General features: G+C 40.0%; 1 protein-coding gene across 1 annotated transcript in view; it reads right to left on the reverse strand.

The window, feature by feature from the left end:
* LOC143301963 (uncharacterized) overlaps window positions 1-20,744 on the reverse strand; it is a 316,592-nt gene that overhangs the window by 86,120 nt on the left and 209,728 nt on the right. The window contains exons 4-5 of the mRNA XM_076616440.1: window positions 19,258-19,299; window positions 16,906-16,932 (exon numbers count right to left, since the gene is read on the reverse strand). Of these exons, the coding sequence (XP_076472555.1) occupies window positions 16,906-16,932; window positions 19,258-19,299 (69 nt within the window). The remainder of the gene's footprint in view (window positions 1-16,905; window positions 16,933-19,257; window positions 19,300-20,744) is intronic.

Here is a 20,744-nt window from a genome sequence, read left to right on the forward strand (position 1 = left end):
CAGCACTATCCTTTTTGTAAGGCGAGTTCACTCTTACCTCAAGTCAAACAACTTTTTCTTTCAGAAATTTGTAATGTTTTGCTTCTTCCTGGATCGAATGCTCGCAAACAACCTTTTATCTCCCCCCCCCCCCCCCCCCCCCAAGCAAGGCAATCAGAGAGGAATTAGCAACAGAGAAAAAAACAATAATTAAATCTTCAAAGGCGGTAAGAAAATATCCCCCGTCTTTCACCGTCAGTTCGTCTGCATAGTTTTTTTTTCCTTGATCTTCTACTTTGAAAGTGGATGTGTGGAGCAAATCAACCTAATTATCATTCAGTTTAGAACTCCACTTAATTAATCATCAATTTGTGTCAATGGGGACAAGGAGTGACCTGGAAAGAAACGCCTCGTTAAGAAATCGTAACGGAGAATCAGAACAGTACAGGAGAAAAATCTACATTCATCTTTAGATCAGTTTTTTAACAGCAATTTGTGTCGAACAATACAACACCAAGATGGAATTATAGCAGAAGTTTCTTTCCAAAAGAACAACAACAACATACAAAACAGTATACCTAATTGCTAGGAGCGGCCTTTTTGAGTGAAGTTAATTCTGTTGGAAAACACAATGCCATGCATTGTCATACTTCTGGACACAACAAACAGCACAAGGCGTAGAATACAACAGGGCCGATAAAGATGAAAGAGGACAACAACAGCAAACCAGATAAAACAAAATATCAGTGAAGCAATGTTAATGAAGAGATTCGTTTTCTGATTGAAGTGTAGAGGGAAGCGTTATTAATGTAGAGGATCCTTTCCTGATCACAGTGTACAAAGCACAGCATCGCAAACCCAAAATCAAACGGATGACAAAAGGCGGGAAACATGACCGTATCATCCCTTAACAAGAGGTTAATTGCTGTCTCAAATCGTCTGATTGGAACAATCCAATAAGCACAAGCACGTGCAACACTGATAATAATGAAACACAACACAACATCATTAAAATCATATTGTATAAAAAGTAGATGACACAAGAAGAAAAAAAAATTGGAGTACCGTATTCTTTATAAGAGTACCGTCAAGTTCCCACGAAAATAATCCACATGGACACTACAAATTAGACAATGCAACAAAATAGAACACATGGACACTACAAATTAGACAATGCAACAAAATAGAACACATGAGCATTACAAACAATAGAATATAAGTCAAGTCAACTTTATTATCTCCAAAGATAATTTGACAGTTGGTCGTGATTGATCAATTCAATTCAGAGCAGAGAAACAATACAATACAATACATCACAATACCTTTAAAAATTCAATTAAAAAATAAAATAAAATAAAACAAGCCACTTCACCACACTACACTACTAACATACAGTACGATACAATACGATGTGATTTAATACAGTACAAGACGATACAGTGCAGTAAAATTAAATGTGAAACATTACAATGCGATTCATATCATGTATACATGTATCAATATATGTATATATGCATGACAGAATAAGCGTTTGTTTCTTTGGATTATATATATATAAATATATATATATATATATATATGTGTGTGTGTGTGTGTGTGTGTGTGTGTGTTTAATTATTCATTTATTGTCTCTGTATCTATCTATCTATTTATCTATTTATGTATCCGTTCATAGCATAATAACAATAATAATAACACTACTACTACTATTAATACTACTACTACTAATAACAATAATAATAATGATAATACATAAATAGGATATAAGGAAGAGAAGGAGGAAAAGGAGAGGGAGGAGAAGAAGAAACACACACACACACACACACACACACACACACACACACACACACACACACACGCACGCACGCACGCACACACACACCCGCGCGCGCACGCACACGCACACACGCACGCGCACGCGCGCACACACACACACGCGCGCGCGCGCGCCACACAGAAAGAGAGAGAGACACAGAGAGACAGACAGACAAACAGATAGAAAGAGACAGAGAGAGAATGACAGAGACAGAGAGAGCGAGAGAAAGAGACAGAGAGAGAGAGACAGACAGACAGAGAGAGCAGCAGCAGCAGCAGTTGTGTTAAGCACAGTGACAGGGTGAAGGAGAAATCGTTACAGTGATAACTCCACACAGCGTGCAGAGACAAAGGTCACCACCATCTTCAATCACAGGCTCTTTTTCTTTTTTCTCTCTCTCTTTTCATTGTGTTGTTACCTTTACCAATCAACCAAGGGTATGGTCACTTTCGATCCTGCAAGCATGTACACACACACACAAACACACACACACACACAAACGCGCGCGCGCGCGCGCGTTTGGGTGACATTCAATCAAGCAGGAGAGAAAACACACATGCAGCATAAAATGTTTAAGGCAAAGACAAATGAAAGATAAATGACAAAAGGACAATGGATACAGAAACTGCAGATAAAAGAATGAGTTGATTAAAATCTGATAATCAGATGAATATGAACTTATAAAAATACGGAAAGAAAAAAGCAAAGAAAGAAAGAAAGGAAAAAAGAAAGGGAAAAAAATGAAAAAGAAAGAAAAAAGCAAAGAAAGAAAGAAAGACTGGAAAAAAGAAAGAAGGAAAAAGAAAAGAAGGAAAGAAAGAAAGAAAGAAAAATCAAATATGGAACAAAACTTCAAGATATCCCTACATACATGAATCCCCTGCTACAAAAAAAAAAAAAAAAAAAAAATCAACAACAGACACAGATAGAAACCAACAACAGACATAACAACAGACACAGATAAAAACCAACAACAGACATAACAACAGACACAGATAAAAACCAACAACAGACATAACAACAGACACAGATAAAAACCAACAACAGACACAGATAAAAACCAACAACAGACACAGATAAAAACCAACAACAGACATAACAACAGACACAGATAAAAACCAACAACAGACATAACAACAGCCACAGATAAAAACCAACAACAGACATAACAACAGACACAGATAAAAACCAACAACAGACACAACAACAGCCACAGATAAAAACCAACAACAGACACAACAACAGACACAGATAAAAACCAACAACAGACACAACAACAGACACAGATAAAAACCAACAACAGCCACAGATAAAAACCAACAACAGACACAGATAAAAACCAACAACAGACACAACAACAGACACAGATAAAAACCAACAACAGACACAGATAAAAACCAACAACAGACACAACAACAGACACAGATAAAAACCAACAACAGACACAGATAAAAACCAACAACAGACACAACAACAGACACAGATAAAAACCAACAACAGCCACAGATAAAAACCAACAACAGCCACAGATAAAAACCAACAACAGACACAACAACAGACACAGATAAAAACCAACAACAGACACAGATAAAAACCAACAACAGACATAACAACAGACACAGATAAAAACCAACAACAGACACAGATAAAAACCAACAACAGACACAACAACAGACACAGATAAAAACCAACAACAGCCACAGATAAAAACCAACAACAGCCACAGATAAAAACCAACAACAGACACAGATAAAAACCAACAACAGACATAACAACAGACACAGATAAAAACCAACAACAGACACAGATAAAAACCAACAACAGACACAACAACAGACACAGATAAAAACCAACAACAGACATAACAACAGACACAGATAAAAACCAACAACAGACATAACAACAGACACAGATAAAAACCAACAACAGACATAACAACAGACACAGATAAAAACCAACAACAGCCACAGATAAAAACCAACAACAGACACAACAACAGACACAGATAAAAACCAACAACAGACACAGATAAAAACCAACAACAGACACAGATAAAAACCAACAACAGATACAGATAAAATGCACATCGAGACAGAAACATCCAGGCAGCAAAATAAATAAACAGATAAATAAATAAATAAATAAATAAATAAATTCCCCCAATATTGGAGATTAAAATTAGCACAATACATAATTATAACTACACAAAACGCACACACACACACACACACACACACACACACACACACACACGCCCGCCCGCACGCACATGCACACGCACACGCACACACTACGAACCAGAACAAGACCACTGCGGTAACAAGTGTGAACAAAACGTACGATACCAATACTTTGTGGAGACAATAATGCATCTTGTGGAAAGTGGGTGGGTGGGTAGGTGATGGAGGGGACCGGGGGGATAGCGGGGAAGGGGGCTGGGGGAGGTTGTCAAGAGAAACTGCAACCACTCTCCCCTCCCTCCCCCTAGGTCTCCTAAAAAAAAAAGGGGTCTAACACAAAACCAAAACAGGAACACAATACATTTACAAGCGTGCTTCGAGCCAGGACGCACTAGTTTTGAGAAAAACGACTCAAAAGAGCATTATCTGTATGAATGTGGGGACACTCTAAAAACCCAAAGCCGTTTTCATTCGTCTTTGATTTCAACCGTCCTCACAAGAAACGCAACAACAAAATAAGACAAACAAAAAACAAGCCCCATCTTCCAGAGACCTTTAGTTTTCAATCCAGGTGAGGTGGTTGTTTTTTTTCCCTCGGTTGTTGAACCTGAGGTTTTTTTGTTGGTTTTCTTTGTTTTGTTTTTTGCTTTTTCTGTTGTAGAGGCAACAATGCATCGATTCAAATACAGCCACTATCATGTCCTCTGCAATCTTTGTATTATGTGCAGAAGAAAGGTCAGCTACACACCGAATGCTAACATCTAGTGGTCAGAAGGGAGATCAACCTGGGTCATTTGTTTGGATATGGGATGATATTCAGTTAGAAAAAAAAATCAACAACTAATAATAAAAATTAGATGTCGGCTTTGTAGTAATGTTGTTTCCGTTCTCTTACGAATAGAATATAATAAACGTGGACAGAGAAATACCATCGCTCTTTTTCTTCTTCTTCCTTTAAGGACAGAAAGGAGAAAGATTTGGGTCATTTGTTTGGATATGGGATGATATTCACTAAAAAAACAAAAAACAAAACAAAAAAAGAACAAAAAAACCCCAAAAAACACAACTAATAATAAAACTCATATGTCAATTTTGTAATAATGTTGTTTCCGTTCTGTTACTATTAAAATAACGTGGGAAGAGAATACTTCTTCTTCTTCTTCTTAACATCACCTTCTTCCTTGTTATTGCTGCTGTTGTCATAATCATAATCTTCACGTGAAAGAAAACAAGATGTTTTCAACACATTATTATATTATACAATTCATAATAATAGCTTAATACATGCAAGTCGTTCAGACTGATGATCGTCATTCATTTTTCACGTAATAAATACACTGTGGTATTTATTTATCTATTCATTTATTCTGTTTATTCATGTATATTTTATTTATCTATTTATTATTTATTTATTTACTCTTTCATTTATTCATTTGGTTATTTGGTCATTCATTAATTTACTTATTCATATATGCATTTGTTTATTTATTCATTCATGTATTTGTTTATACATTTAACTTAATTCATATCTTTCGGAAGTGATTTCTAAAATGAAAATGGAGTGCCAACTTAAGAACGTCAGTGGTCTTATTTATTCATTCATTTATTTGTTTATTCATTATTTTATTTATCTCTCTATTTATCTATCTATTTATTCATTCATTCATTCATTTATTTATTTATCTATTTATTTATTCATTTATTTATCTATTTAATCATTCATTCGTTCATTCATTCATTTATTCATTTTAGATTTCATCCTATCTTTAAAACTGACTGAAGACAAGAACTTATTGCACAATGAAATGTTCAATAAAACGATGACACATTCAGCAGGTCCAATGCCTGTTGTGCATGTGATCATGTGTGCGTGCGTATGTAATAATAATAATAATAATGGATACTTATATAGCACACTATGCAGAAATCTGCTCTAGGTGCTTTACAAAAACGCTTTGTTAACATAAAACATTACATCTATGTTACATACACACACCAAAATATGACTACACACACACACACACACACACACACACACACACACACACACACACACACACACACTGCGTACATACATTTTAACAATACATGTGTATCTAACAGCTACCCTAACACATACGCACACATTGGCAGGCACAAACTTACATAAACGCACGCGCACACAGTACACATTCATATACATGCATGTAGTTATGTACACATACATATGTATACATACATAGTCAAGCACAGCTAACGCAAAGGAAGTGGACCTGCCACATATGAACTTACTGCTGAGGGAAAAGGTGAGTTTTAAGACGAGATTTAAAATATGTGAGGGAATCAGAATAACGGAGGTTACCAGGGAGCTTGTTCCACGTCTTTGGCGATTGAAAAGAAAACGATCTGTGTCCATAGGTCTTACTTCTGACGTGAGGTATCCTGAGAGGTCGAGTATCAGAGGAAGAACGGAGCTGGCGAGACGGGGTATAGATATGGAGGAGTTCAGAAAGATACTTGGGGCCAGATCCATTGACTGCAGAAAAGGTTAGAGTGGATAGCTTAACAGGCAACCAGTGGAGAGACTGAAGGAGAGGAGAAACATGGTCACATTTAGAAGCTCTGCAAATGAGTCTGGCAGCGTTATTCTGAATTCGTTGGAGTCTGTCTAACAGATATTTGGGAAGGCCGGCCAAAAGAGAGTTGCAGTAATCCAATCTTGAGAGAACCAGAGAGCATACAAGTGTCTTGGTTGCATCGGTTGAGAGAAAGTGGCGGATAGAGCTGATTCTACGCAGTACCAAATAGGCAACTTTACAGATATTCGAAATGTGCTGTTGGAAGGAAAGAGACTGGTCTAGGATTACACCAAGACTGCGAACAGAAGGAGAAAGTGAAACAGGTGTGCTATTGATCAGAACAGAGTCAGGAAAGGAAGGATGTTGACGAAACTTCTTTGGACAGGTTATCATAAATTCAGTCTTACCATCATTTAGTTGCAGCTTGTTGAGAGTCATCCAGTCCTTTAGGCCAGCAAAGCACTCCTGTGTTCGAGTCACCAGTGCATCAAATTCAGCTATGGAAGCCAACTGATAAAGTTGTGTGTCATTAGCAAAGCTCTCATGCGACATCGCATGATGACTGATGACATCCGACACAGGAGCCGCATACAGCACGAAAAGAACAGGACCTAGGACGGACCCCTGTGGGACACCATATTTTAAGGCAGATACTCTACAGTATCTACCATTTACACACACTTTCTGTGTACGGTCTGACAGGTAAGACGTGATCCATGCTGTATGTATGTTGTGTACATACGCGCGCGTTCAATCAGAGTAAGACGTTGATGATGATGATGATGTTGATAATGCTGACGATGATGGTGTTGTTGCTGAAGATAATGATGATGACATCAAATGATGATCAGCATCATCTACTTCTCTCTGTCTGTCTACCTGTCGATGTTACTCTCGAAATGTCTCTCTCTGCCTCTGTCTGTCTGTCTGTCTCTCTCTCTATCTCTTTCTCTCTCTCTCTCTCCCGCATTGATATGCCTAAAATCTTAATCCTTGAATAAAAAACGTTTTGAGATCTGTGTTTCTTCCTAACTGAAATCAGCAAAACAGAGAAAGACAGAAACAGACAGACAAAAAGCAGAGATCAACTCGCAAGCAAGACCACGGCATAGTTTAATGCGCACAAAATGCGGAGGAAAAAAAACACACACACACCAAGAGTTAGGGAATGGTGCATGCAGAGAGAAAGAGAAAGAACAGAAAAGAAAGACAAAACAAATAAACCAACAAACATCTAACTAAAGCGGACAGAAATAATACACAACTCACTGACGATAGCGGGCAGGCATAGGCTAACAGGAAGGGTCAGTTTACTGAATCAATAATCAACAAACAAACAAAACGAAACTCTCAAACAAAACATAAAACAAATACGCGGATAAGATACACAACCGCGCACGCACGGACGCACGCACGCACGCCCAGACACACACAGACACACACACACGCGCGCGCGCGCGCGCACGCACACACACACACACACACACACACACACACACACACACACACACACACACATACACACACATAACGCGCGCGCGCGCGAGGGAAACAGAAAGAGAAAGAGCCTCAACTAATTTAACTCGGCAGCCAGAGATTCCGTTTTGTGTCCAGTTCAAATCTTCCACACAATGAGAGCTTCTGAAAAATATCCAGATAAAGAGCTGAACGTCAATGGCGGCACTAGGCAATAGACTGGTGGACTTTCATTTAAATATTTGTTTATTAATTAATTAATTTATTTATTTATTTATTTATTTATTCATTAATTTATCAATTCATTCGTTTATTCATGCATTCATTTATTCCTGTATATATCTATTTATTCATTTATCTATTTATTTATTTATTCATTCATCTATTCAACTATTATTCATCTATTTATCCATTAAAAAATTGGGGCGTTTGTTGTGGGTGAGGGTTACACAAATGTCAGAAACCACCTTGTAACGGTTCCCAAATCAGCCAAAGCTGTACCAAATCAGCCAAAGCGGTGCCCAAATCAGCCAAGGGTGTACCCAAATCAGCCGAAGGGAGTACCCAAATCAGCTAAAGATATACCCAAGTTAGCCAAGGGTGTACCCAAATCAGCCAAAGATGTACCCAAATCAGCCAAAGCTGTACCCAAATCAGCCAAGGGTGTACCCAAATCAGCCAAAGCTGTACCAAAATCAGCCAAGGGTGTACCCAACTCAGCCAAGGGTGTACCGAAATCAGCCAAAGCTGTACCCAAATCAGCCAAGGGTGTACCCAAATCAGCCAAAGCTGTACCCAAATCAGCCAAGGGTGAAATGAGCACACAACCACAACATAGGAACAGGAGCACATCATGACGCAATAGACCCTGTCAGTAGACGTCATGGCCCAATACACCCTATCAGAAGACATCATGAGCCAATAGACCCTTAGACCCTGTCAGTAGACATCATGACCCAATAGACCCTATCAGTAGACATCATGGCCCAATAGACCCTGTCAGTAAACATCATGACCCAATAGACCCTATCCGTAGACACACAGATTTCATGGGAAATGCTTTTTAATCAAAGAAAAACAATATTTTCTTCTCATATCACAGGAAAGGAGATTTAAGAATTTCACATTGAAATGACCAGTAATTCTTTCTGTACACACGAAGAACTAAGAACTATTCAAACACCAATAATTCCTTCTGTGCACAAGAAGAACTAAGAACAATTCAACAACCAATAATTCTCTCTGTACACAAGAAGAACAAAGAACTATTCAAACACCAATAATTCCTTCTGTGCACAAGAAGAACTAAGAACAATTCAACAACCAATAATTCTTTCTGTACACACGAAGAACTAAGAACTATTCAATGACCAATAATTCCTTCTGTACACACGAAGAACAAAGAACAATTCAACAACCAATAATTCTTTCTGTACACAAGAAGAACAAAGAACTATTCAATAACCAATAATTCTTTCTGTACACACGAAGAACTAAGAACTATTCAATAACCAATAATTCTTTCTGTACACAAGAAGAACAAAGAACTATGCAATAGCCAATAATTCCTTCTGTGCGCACGAAGAACTAAGAACTATGCAATAGCCAATAATTCCTTCTGTACACAAGAAGAACTAAGAACTATGTAATAGCCAATAATTCCTTCTGTGCACAAGAAGAACTAAGAACTATTCAATAACCAATAATTCTTTCTGTACACAAGAAGAACAAAGAACTATGCAATAGCCAATAATTCCTTCTGTGCGCACGAAGAACTAAGAACTATTCAATGACCAATAATTCTTCCTGTACGCAAGAACACTGAAAAAATGTCAATGAATTTATAACACGATAAAAACCCCAAAACTCCTCCGTGTAAACAAGAACACTTCGATGTAATACCCAGTAATGTCGGCAAATGGAAGAAGAATCCACACACGCCCACCCCAGCCACCACTCTTGCTTCATACCAACAACACGAGTCAAGACAAGGCCAGTGAAATGACCAGTACTTCCTTGTATACATGGCAACAGTTGAGAAACGTCCAGTCACACAACTGATACAACTGACAAAAAATGTAACTAATCCTTCTTGTCGTGAGCAAGGAGAATGAAGACGGTCCAATGAAAATATTGACCAATAATTCCCAACGACTGCTGTGCACTAGCTTTGAGGTCCCAGCCTCTTTCTTACTTTTGGGGAAAGACCCTGGAGTCTATATCCTCTGTCATCTTTTAATATTCTCTGGAAGGAACTTGGTTCTTTCCAATACCGTTCTTCGTAAAACCCTAGAATCTGTATTCTCTGCATCCTGTCAATATTCTCTGGACGATCATTGGCTTTTTCTCAATCATTTACTGAAAGATCCAAGAATCACAATGCTCTGTGTGTGTGTGTGTGTGTGTGTGTGTGTGTGTGTGTGTGTGTGTGTGTGTGTGTGTGAGATCCCCACAGCCCACCCCCACCCACTCCCCCAAAAACCCCCCCTCACTCCCTCGCCCCCAATCCTCTCCCCAACACCTAACCCTTCCCAACACACGCACACGACAATCAAGCCTGTTTCAATTAATCAAACTTCAAAGCCCAGACAACCGCGAACGCCATGAAGTCTGGACGATCAGCTGTGGACAAAAGCGGCAGTGCATTGTTAAACCCTTTGTGAATATCCGTCGCGAAACGCCGCCACGTCTACGCGTTGCCCCAACACTGCCCAGTCGTTGAACACGGAAAGCAGTGGACCCCCGCAGCCAGCCGGGCAATAAACAACCTGAACTGAATATTCAACCCCGCCACAGGACCACCCCTCCCCCCTGTCTCCCCCTCCCCTCTCCCCCCACCCCCCATGGGACAACAATGACCATACAGAAGACACCGTAAAGCCTCTCGCTTCATTATTTTGTCAATGCTTCATTTACCAACAGGAATTCTAAAGATATTAAAGGGAAATAAAACAAGCTTGGTACACACACAGACAAATACAGGGGCTTCTATGTTAGCCTATCCTGCCGAGAAAGGTTCTAGTCCTCACACTTTGTACAGCCTCTCTACCAAGAATGAAGAGAGAAAAAAGAAAAGAAACAAACAAAAACGCATTCAAGTACAGAATTAATAAATAGCAAAAGGAGATTAAACGATATGATATATGAGTATGAACTGCATAATGGGCACTTAAACAGCAGTCTGGTTTCTGACAACACCATACCAATACATCAGGTTACTATAACAGCGTGGCAAACGGCATCAGAATTTAAAACAAGAAGACAGAAGGGAAGAGGTTATCATGGCAAATGAACCGCTGAAGTTGATATAAAAATGTCAGAAAAGATAAGGTTGTACAGAACATGTCTCCTGTTTACTGTACAGAAGCCGTCTCATATACTAAACAGAATCAGATCATGTCACTCTAAATAAAACCAGTATACCATACTAAACATAAACAGAATTCTATCAGAATGCACAATACCAGTATCATACTAAATAGAACCAGTCTATCATGCTAAATAGAACCAGACTATATCAGACTGAATAGAACTAGTTTCTCATACGAAATAGAAATTAGACCATATCAGACTAAATACAAGTAGTCTATCATACTAAATAGAACTGGGTCATATCAGACAGAACAGAACCAATCTATCATACTAAAATAGAATCAGGCTCCTATCAGACTGAATAGAACGAGTCTATCATACTAGGTAGAACCAGATCCTATCACGCTGAACAGAACCAGTCTATAATACTATTTAAGTAGTAGAACCCGGTCCCATCAGACTGAACAGAACCAGTCTATAACACTATACAGAAACAGATCATATCAGACAGAATATGACTAGTTTCTATACTAAATAGAAACTAGGTCATATTAAATCGAATACAAGTATATATCATACTTATTAGAACCAAATCACATCAGACTGAACAGAACCATTCTATAACACTTAATAGAACCAGGCTCCTTTCAGACTGAACAGAACCAGTCTAACATACTGAACAGAATCAGATCCTATCAGACTGAATAGAACCCGTTTATCACACTAAACAGAAACGGAATATTATCAAAGTGAACAGAACCAGTCTATCATAGTAAATAGAACTAGATCCTATCGGACTGAACAGAACCAGTATATCATAGTAAATAGAACCAGATCCTATCGGACTGAACAGAACCAGTCTATCATAGCAAATAGAACCAGATCCAATCAGACTGAACAGAACCAGTCTATCACAAATATACAAAACCAGGCTCCTATTATACTAAATAGAACCAGGTCATACCAGACTAAATAGAACCAGTCTATCTGACAGAACAGAACCAGATTGCCATACTTAAACAGAACCAGGCTAATGTCAGACTGAATTGAACGAGTCTATAATATTGAATAGAACCAGATGATAGAACACTGAAAAGAACGAGTCTGTCATACTAAATAGAACCAAATCACATCCGACTGAACAGAACCATTCTATCACAGTAAACAAAACAAAACTCCTATCAGACAGCACAGACCCAGTCTGTCCTACAAAACAGATCCAGGCCTCTATCAGACTGAACAGAACAAGTCTGTCCTACAAAACCAAACCAGTCTGTCCTACAAAACAGAACCAGGCCTCTATCAGACAGTACAGACCCAGTCTGTCCTACAAAACAGGACCAGGCTTCTATCAGACAGTACAGACCCAATCTGTCCTACAAAACAGGACCAGGCCTCTATCAGACAGTACAGACCCAATCTGTCCTACAAAACAGAACCAGGCCTCTATCAGACAGTACAGACCCAGTTTCAGTTTCAGTTTCAGGCCTCTATCAGACAGTACAGACCCAATCTGTCCTACAAAACAGGACCAGGCCTCTATCAGACAGTACAGACCCAGTCTGTCCTACAAAACAGGACCAGGCCTCTATCAGACAGTACAGACCCAATCTGTCCTACAAAACAGAACCAGGCCTCTATCAGACAGTACAGACCCAATCTGTCCTTCAAAACAGACCCAGTCTGTCCTACAAAACAGAACCAGGCCTCTATCAGACAGTACAGACCCAGTCTGTCCTACAAAACAGAACCAGGCCTCTATCAGACAGTACAGACCCAATCTGTCCTACAAAACAGGACCAGGCCTCTATCAGACAGTACAGACCCAGTCTGTCCTACAAAACAGGACCAGGCCTCTATCAGACAGTACAGACCCAATCTGTCCTACAAAACAGAACCAGGCCTCTATCAGACAGTACAGACCCAATCTGTCCTTCAAAACAGACCCAGTCTGTCCTACAAAACAGAACCAGGCCTCTATCAGACAGTACAGACCCAGTCTGTCCTACAAAACAGAACCAGGCCTCTATCAGACAGTACAGACCCAGTCTGTCCTACAAAACAGAACCAGGCCTCTATCAGACTGTACAGACCCAGTCTGTCCTACAAAACAGAACCAGGCCTCTATCAGACAGTACAGACCCAATCTGTCCTTCAAAACAGACCCAGTCTGTCCTACAAAACAGAACCAGGCCTCTATCAGACAGTACAGACCCAGTCTGTCCTACAAAACAGGACCAGGCCTCTATCAGACAGTACAGACCCAGTCTGTCCTACAAAACAGGACCAGGCTTCTATCAGACAGTACAGAACCAGGCTGTCCTTCAAAACAGAACATAACAGAACCAGTCTGTCCTATAAAGCAGAACCAGGCCTCTACCAGACAGTACAGAGCCAGTCTGTCCTACAAAACAGAGACCAAAAAGAACCAGTCTGTCCTACAAAACAGAGACCAAAAAGAACCAGTCTGTCCTACAAAACAGAGACCAAAAAGAACCAGTCTGTCCTACTAAACAGGACCAGGCCTCTGTCAGACTGAACAGAGCCAGTCTGTCCTTCAAAACAGAGACCAAAAAGAACCAGTCTGTCCTACAAAACAGGACCAGGCCTCTGTCAGACTGAACAGAGCCAGTCTGTCCTACAAAATAGAGACCAAAAAGAACCAGTCTGTCCTACAAAACAGAGACCAAAAAGAACCAGTCTGTCCTACAAAACAGGACCAGGCCTCTGTCAGACTGAACAGAGCCAGTCTGTCCTTCAAAACAGAGACCAAAAAGAACCAGTCTGTCCTACAAAACAGGACCAGGCCTCTGTCAGACTGAACAGAGCCAGTCTGTCCTTCCAAACAGAACAAAACAGAACCAGTCTGTCCTACAAAAAAGGACCAGACAGAACAGAGCAAGGCTCCCAGTTTTCCACCCAGGAGGAACAGATAAGACAAAAGTGGCTCGTTTCATGTTGATAATAAAGGACGGTGCAGAGCCTGGATGACCCTTAACCGCCACCATTCAAAAGAGTGGGTAAGACAAGAGTGGCCCAATTGTCACATTCCAACGGCAATGTGGATAAGACAAGAGTGGCCCAATTGTCACATTCCAACCGGAGAGAATGGATAAGACAAGAGTGGCCAGGTTTTCACATTCCAACGGCACAGAGTGAATAAGACAAGAGTGGCCCAATTGTCACATTCCAACGGCAAAAAGTGGATAAGACAAGAGTGGTCAAATTTTCACATTCCAACAGCAGAGTGGATAAGACAAGAGTGGCCCAATTGTCACATTCCATCGGGAGAGAGTGAATAAGACAAGAGTGGCCCAACTGTCACATTCCATCGGGAGAGAGTGAATAAGACAAGAGTGGCCCAACTGTCACATTCCAACTGGAGAGAGTGAATAAAACAAGCGTGGCCAGGTTGTCACATTCCAAACGGAAGAGAGTGGATAAGACAAGAGTGGGCAGGTTGTCACATTCCAAATGGAGAGGGTGGATAAGACAAGACTGGCCAAGTTGTCACATTCCAACGGGAGAGAGTGGATAAGACAAGAGTGGCCCCGCACACACTGAGGAAAACAAGGAAGCCAACAAGAAGTGGAACACGTCTCCCTTTATTCAATAAAACAGGGAAAGAACAGATAACACAAGCGTAACCCACATTACCCTGCAAACCAACAAAGAACGAATGAAACAATGGAAGTGAGTCATGGTTACCATCTTTTGAAGGAACCACAGCGAACAGATACGATATCACCGGTCAGCGAGAAAGAAGGGAAAAGGCAGACGTAGACGCACTTGACCTTGTGATGGGAACAACAAACACGTGACCTATAATTATCACTTTTTAAGGGGCCAGAACAAGCTAGGCAGGAGAAATCGTTGTCATCCTGGACCACATGAAAGAGAATATAATACAAGAGTGACCAACATCGCTGTTGAATCAACACAGAATGGGTCCGCACAGAATGGGTCAGACAGCAGTGATCCACTTTACATCAATTAAAGCGAGGGAGAGCCATCAAGAAAGGAGTAACTCACACCGCCTTTTAAGGCAAAGAATGAATAAATCATGAATAGCCCATATCACCTTTAAGGCAAAGAATGGATAGCCCATATCACCTTTAAGGCAAAGAATGGATAAACCATGAATAACCCATATCACCTTTAAAGGCAAAGAATGGATAAACCAATAATAGCCCATATCGTCTTTTAAGGCAAAGAATGGATAAATCATGAATAGCCCATATCACCTTTAAGGCAAAGAATGGATAAACCATGAATAACCCGTATCACCTTAAAAGGCAAAGAATGGATAAACCATGAATAACCCATATCGTCTTTTAAGGCAAAGAATGGATAAATCATGAATAGCCCATATCACCTTTAAGGCAAAGAATGGATAAACCATGAAAAGCCCATATGGTCTTTTAAGGCAAAGAATGGATAAATCATGAATAGCCCATATCACCTTTAAGGCAAAGAATGGATAAACCATGAAAAGCCCATATCACCTTTAAGGCAAAGAATGGATAAATCATGAATACCCCATATCACCATGAAGGGGAAGAATGGATAAACCATGAACAGCCAATAATTGTCATTTCCAAGGAAAAGAATAGATAAATCAGGAGTGACCCATACCACCGTTACGGGAAAGAATAGTTAAATCATGACTACCCCACACCACCTTTAAGGGAAAGAATGTATAAAGCAGGAATGTCCCATAATTGTCACTTTAATTAAAGGGAAAGAATGGATAAAGCAGGAGTGGTCAACATCACCTTCAAGGAAAAGAATAGATAAGCAAGCAGGGGTGGTCAATATCACCTGCAAGGAAACGAATGGATAAATAGGAAAGCATCTATATCACCTTTAAGGGAAAGAATGGATAAAGCAGGAGTGCCCCTTATCACCTTAAATGTAAAGGATGGATAAATCGGGAATGACCAATAACACGTTTAAAAGAAAGACTGGACAGATCAGGAGTGACCAACATCTCATCTTAACGGAAAGCATAGGTATGATAAGAGCGCACCACCTTTTAATACATAGGGGAAGAACAGAATGGCCCATGTCACATCTTAACGAGGAAAGAATGGATAAGACAGGCATAACCTACATCGTCTTTTTTTTCTTTCTTTTTTTTTTTCTTTTTCTTTTTTTGGTCTTTTTTTAACAGAAAGAATTGATAACACAGGAATAACTCGCACCAACATGTTTTAACGGTTGGGAGTGGGGCGGGGGAGAAGAATCGATAAGATGAAGCTGACACACCATCACCTTTGCTTCTTCTTCTTCTTCTATTTCTTTTTTTTTTTTAAACAAGGAAAGAACGGATAAGACAAGAGTGACTAACAACCTCCGCCTACTACTCTTACGCTGGAGAAGATGCATGTTTAGGGGCAAGGAGGAAGGCCTGGAAAGGAAATAGACGGTGACAGAGCGAGAGAGGAAGAAAGAAGGATGAATGGCGATGCACACGATGATCAGAAAGAGAAAGACAAGGAAAGACAAAGAGAGAGCGAGAGCGGACAAAGAAACAGATGATCACGTGCTGTCACCACACGCCACGTTAAAGAACACAGCTCACCCCAGAGGTCCCTGGACATCATGCAAGCTGCGGGGAAAAAACAGAGAGAAAAGACAACAGGTTTAGACAATGTGACCCACACAACTCCGATCCTACACCTCTGCCTTAACTCCTGTACCCAAACATCAACACCTTTTCAAATCACTCAGCTTACACTGTCATTCTAGAACATAGTTAAAGACTGGACATCTCTTTAACTTAAACCAACTTTTTTTTTTCTCCTGACAAAATTTTCCTAACAACTGTTGGCCAAATTTGACTGCCGAGTCTGGCCTTTCTCTGGTGGGTTTTTGTTTTCAGGAATGAAACGAAAACAAAAAAAGCAAAAACTGAAAATCAAAATTAAAATCAATAGTAATGATTATTATTATCATTCAAACAAACGACAAAAGAATCAACGTCGAAGACTAAGCATAAAATCAACTCAAGAAATGCAGGAACTACCGACTCAGCACTAGCAAAAAGAAACAAAATCAATAATCATCAAAATCACAACAACAACACTTCTTAAACGAGCACGTGAAAAAAAAGTAAACCCTTTGAAACACAGCTTTCAAAGCCTTCCACAAACACAATGCCAATCGAAAACAATTTAAAACAAAGTACACACACACACACACACACACACACACACACACACACACACACACACACACACACACCAACTCAATAAATGTAGAACGTCAACAATGTACAATAAATAAATAAATAAACAATTAATTAATTATATTAAAAAAAAGAGGAATCAATGAACAATCTGAAAAACCATTTCAACAAACCAAGAATGGCCTTTTGAAACATGTATTTGGAAAGTAAAGTTGACACACAGCACCTGAGAAAAGACAGATAACCCAGAGCAGATAAATACGTTTTCCAGCCACTGTGGAATGCTGGGAGAAGTGGGGAACAGAGAGAGAGGGGGAGGGGGGAGAGAGAAAGACAAAGACAGAAAGAGAGACCAAAAAAAGAGAGGAGTGAGGGCGGCAGAGAAAGAGAGAGAGGAAAACAAAGAGAGAGAGAGAGAGAGTGAGAGAGAGAGAGAGAGAGAGAGAGAGAGTGTGTGTGTGTGTGTGTGTGTGTGTGTGTGTGTGTGCAGCCCCCGCCTTCCTCTCCCTCTCTTTCCCTACAGTGATAGATAAAAAGGAGGAGATATGTAGAAAGAAAGCTGAAGATATAATGTCATTTTCTCTGGGACAAACCTAACGGTGTTTGTTTTGTTTTTCATTGTCTGTATATGCTAAAAGCAGCAGCAGCAGCAGCAGCAGCAGTAGTAGTAGTAGCAGTAGCAGTATTAGAAAGAAGAAGATGATGATGACGATGCTGACGATTATGATGATGATGAATTACAAGGAAGGAAGGAAAGTTGGTGAAGAAGAAGAAGAGATGATGATGGTGATGGTGGTGGTGGTGATGATGATGATTATGGTGGTGGTGATGGTGGTGGTGGTGTCGATGATGATGATGATGATGATGATGAATTACTACGAGGGAAGGAAGGGAGGTTGGAGAGGAGGATTGAGGAGGAGGAGAAGAAGAAGAAGAAGAAGAAGAAGAAGAAGAAGAAGAAGAAAAATCCAGCTGGGACGAAAGGAAAGCAGACGACACCACCCAGTACCGATCAATCCAACACGAACACCACGTTCTGTCCTTTAGCACAGAAACAGGAACATTAAAAGAATAAAAGAATAACGCGAACAACGGTTAGAAGTAATCGGTGCAAAGCATCGACCACACAAGTACCACGCGACCACCTAGTATCGATTGACACAGAAACACGAGACAAGGCAGGGTACTTTGAAACACTGCTGACTGTCTGTTTGTCTGTCTGTCTGTCTCTGTCTCTCTCTGTCTCTCTCGTCTCGCGCACTTCATCCGCACGAGACGAAAATGTCAAACAGAAAAGATATATTGTGTATACAGTAAGAAAGAGTGAAAGGGAGAGAGAGAGGAGTGGGAGGGGGGTGGGGGGGCAGATGGAAGGAGGGAAGAAAGGAGTGAGGGCGAGAGAGAGAGAAGTACACAGAGAGAGACCCTGAAACAGGACAGAGGATACAGCCATGAAGAGAGACAGAAAGAAGAGAGAGCGGAAGACAGAGAGAGGGGGTGGGGAGCAGGTATTGGATCGGAACACAGAGATACAGAGAGAGAGACAGAGAGAGAGAGAGAGAATGCGAAAACTTTTATTCACAATAGGCCATAGTCCCTCATGGTGGGGGTGGTGTGAAAACAAGAGACAGACAGACAGACAGAGTCAGAGAGAGAGACAGACAAAGAGACAGACAAAGACAAAGACCGACAAAGACAGAGACAGGGCGAGAGACAAAGAGAGATAGGTGACAGTGCCATACTCACCATGATCGCTTGTGTGAGGTTTACTCCATTTGAAGTATGTGTCTGCAACACACACAATAAACACACGTGACTCACTCAATCATCGTCATCACCATCAACACCACTACCACCACCACCACCACCACCACCACCAACAACAACAACCACACCAAATCACCTTGTTTTCAAGCTAAACCAATCCCAAGGGCCATTAATTTTCAGCGCGGACTAAAACTTCTCGTTACTGAAATCACTCAGATGAGCGATGGGAAACTAATCATCCAACCAATTTAAAACCACTTATAAACAAGAGAGGCAAGGCCTTCAAGACTCACTTGTGATACACTTTTAAAAAAAATCTAATCGTTAAAATGTGTTCTGTATTTGTTATTATAAAGCTTCGGGTCAAAACAGAAAAAAAAGTCCTAACGGCAGATTCGAACTCCGCGTGTTCGGGTGAGAAGAAACTGTCTTACCCATTACACTATCGTGGCTCCTTAACTGACGTTCAAAAATATAATATTCAAACATGCTTTTTTAAAGGGCGATAAATCGATTGCGGTATTCGCGGTGAGAACGCTGTTTAAATTATTCTGGTGTATCTTGGGCATTCAAAAAATCTTAAGGGCAATTAAAAATTCTCTTAAAGGCCGCAGTAAAGGAGACTGGCTATCGCCGCAATCACACTGCAATATTTAGCCGTTTTCTCTGGATCTGCATAGATGTACAAGATTCAGTTAGTTACACCCGGTTGACACGGTCGATTCAATTTCTCTTTTATGTTCATTCTAGTTTTATAGTTTTAAAGTTGATATGAAAATTGAGTATTTTGTTAAACTAATAACACGTAGAGCCAAGTACAAGTACTTCTAAACGTCGTAAGAAGTGAAAAGGACTTCATTTTGAGAAAAGTCAAGACTCGAATTTTTTACGTTTCCGATCAATTCAAGGGTATTAACTCACATGGTCTATTGTTTTAAACTGTGAATTCTGACTGATTCTGTGGATATTTTTATGGCAGTCTGGGGCATAATCCAGTAAGTGATGAGGCGTTCACAAATCTTTCTCTGAATAAATATTTAACGGTCTCCTCCAACTTTCCATAACATGTTATCGTGTATTGTCGATTGAACATAGGATTGAACGGGCAGGTCAACAACTTGAAACAAAATGTCGTTCGCGTTCGCGAAGAATATGAGCACGCGCTTTGAATGTGTATAAATATGTGTACGCAATTGATTTTTGCCCATGACCTTCAGGGTTCAGCCAATAAATCTATAAAGTCCACTCGTATTGATTTTAGTATTTTCCAAAAAAGACCACTTGGGCGAATGAACATAGTGAAAGCCCTGTACACAGAGTAAAACACACAAGCTTTTTATGTATTGAGTATAATTTCAAAATGTAATGTTTAAGATGAGAAAGATCAGTTTAAAGCAAATTAAGTCCCCTATCATTAATTACAGATTAATTTCCCTTCTTTACTATCTGCACCAAAACTTTTGCAA

This window comes from Babylonia areolata, chromosome 28 (genome assembly GCF_041734735.1).
Source record: "Babylonia areolata isolate BAREFJ2019XMU chromosome 28, ASM4173473v1, whole genome shotgun sequence".
Taxonomy (NCBI): domain Eukaryota; kingdom Metazoa; phylum Mollusca; class Gastropoda; order Neogastropoda; family Buccinidae; genus Babylonia; species Babylonia areolata.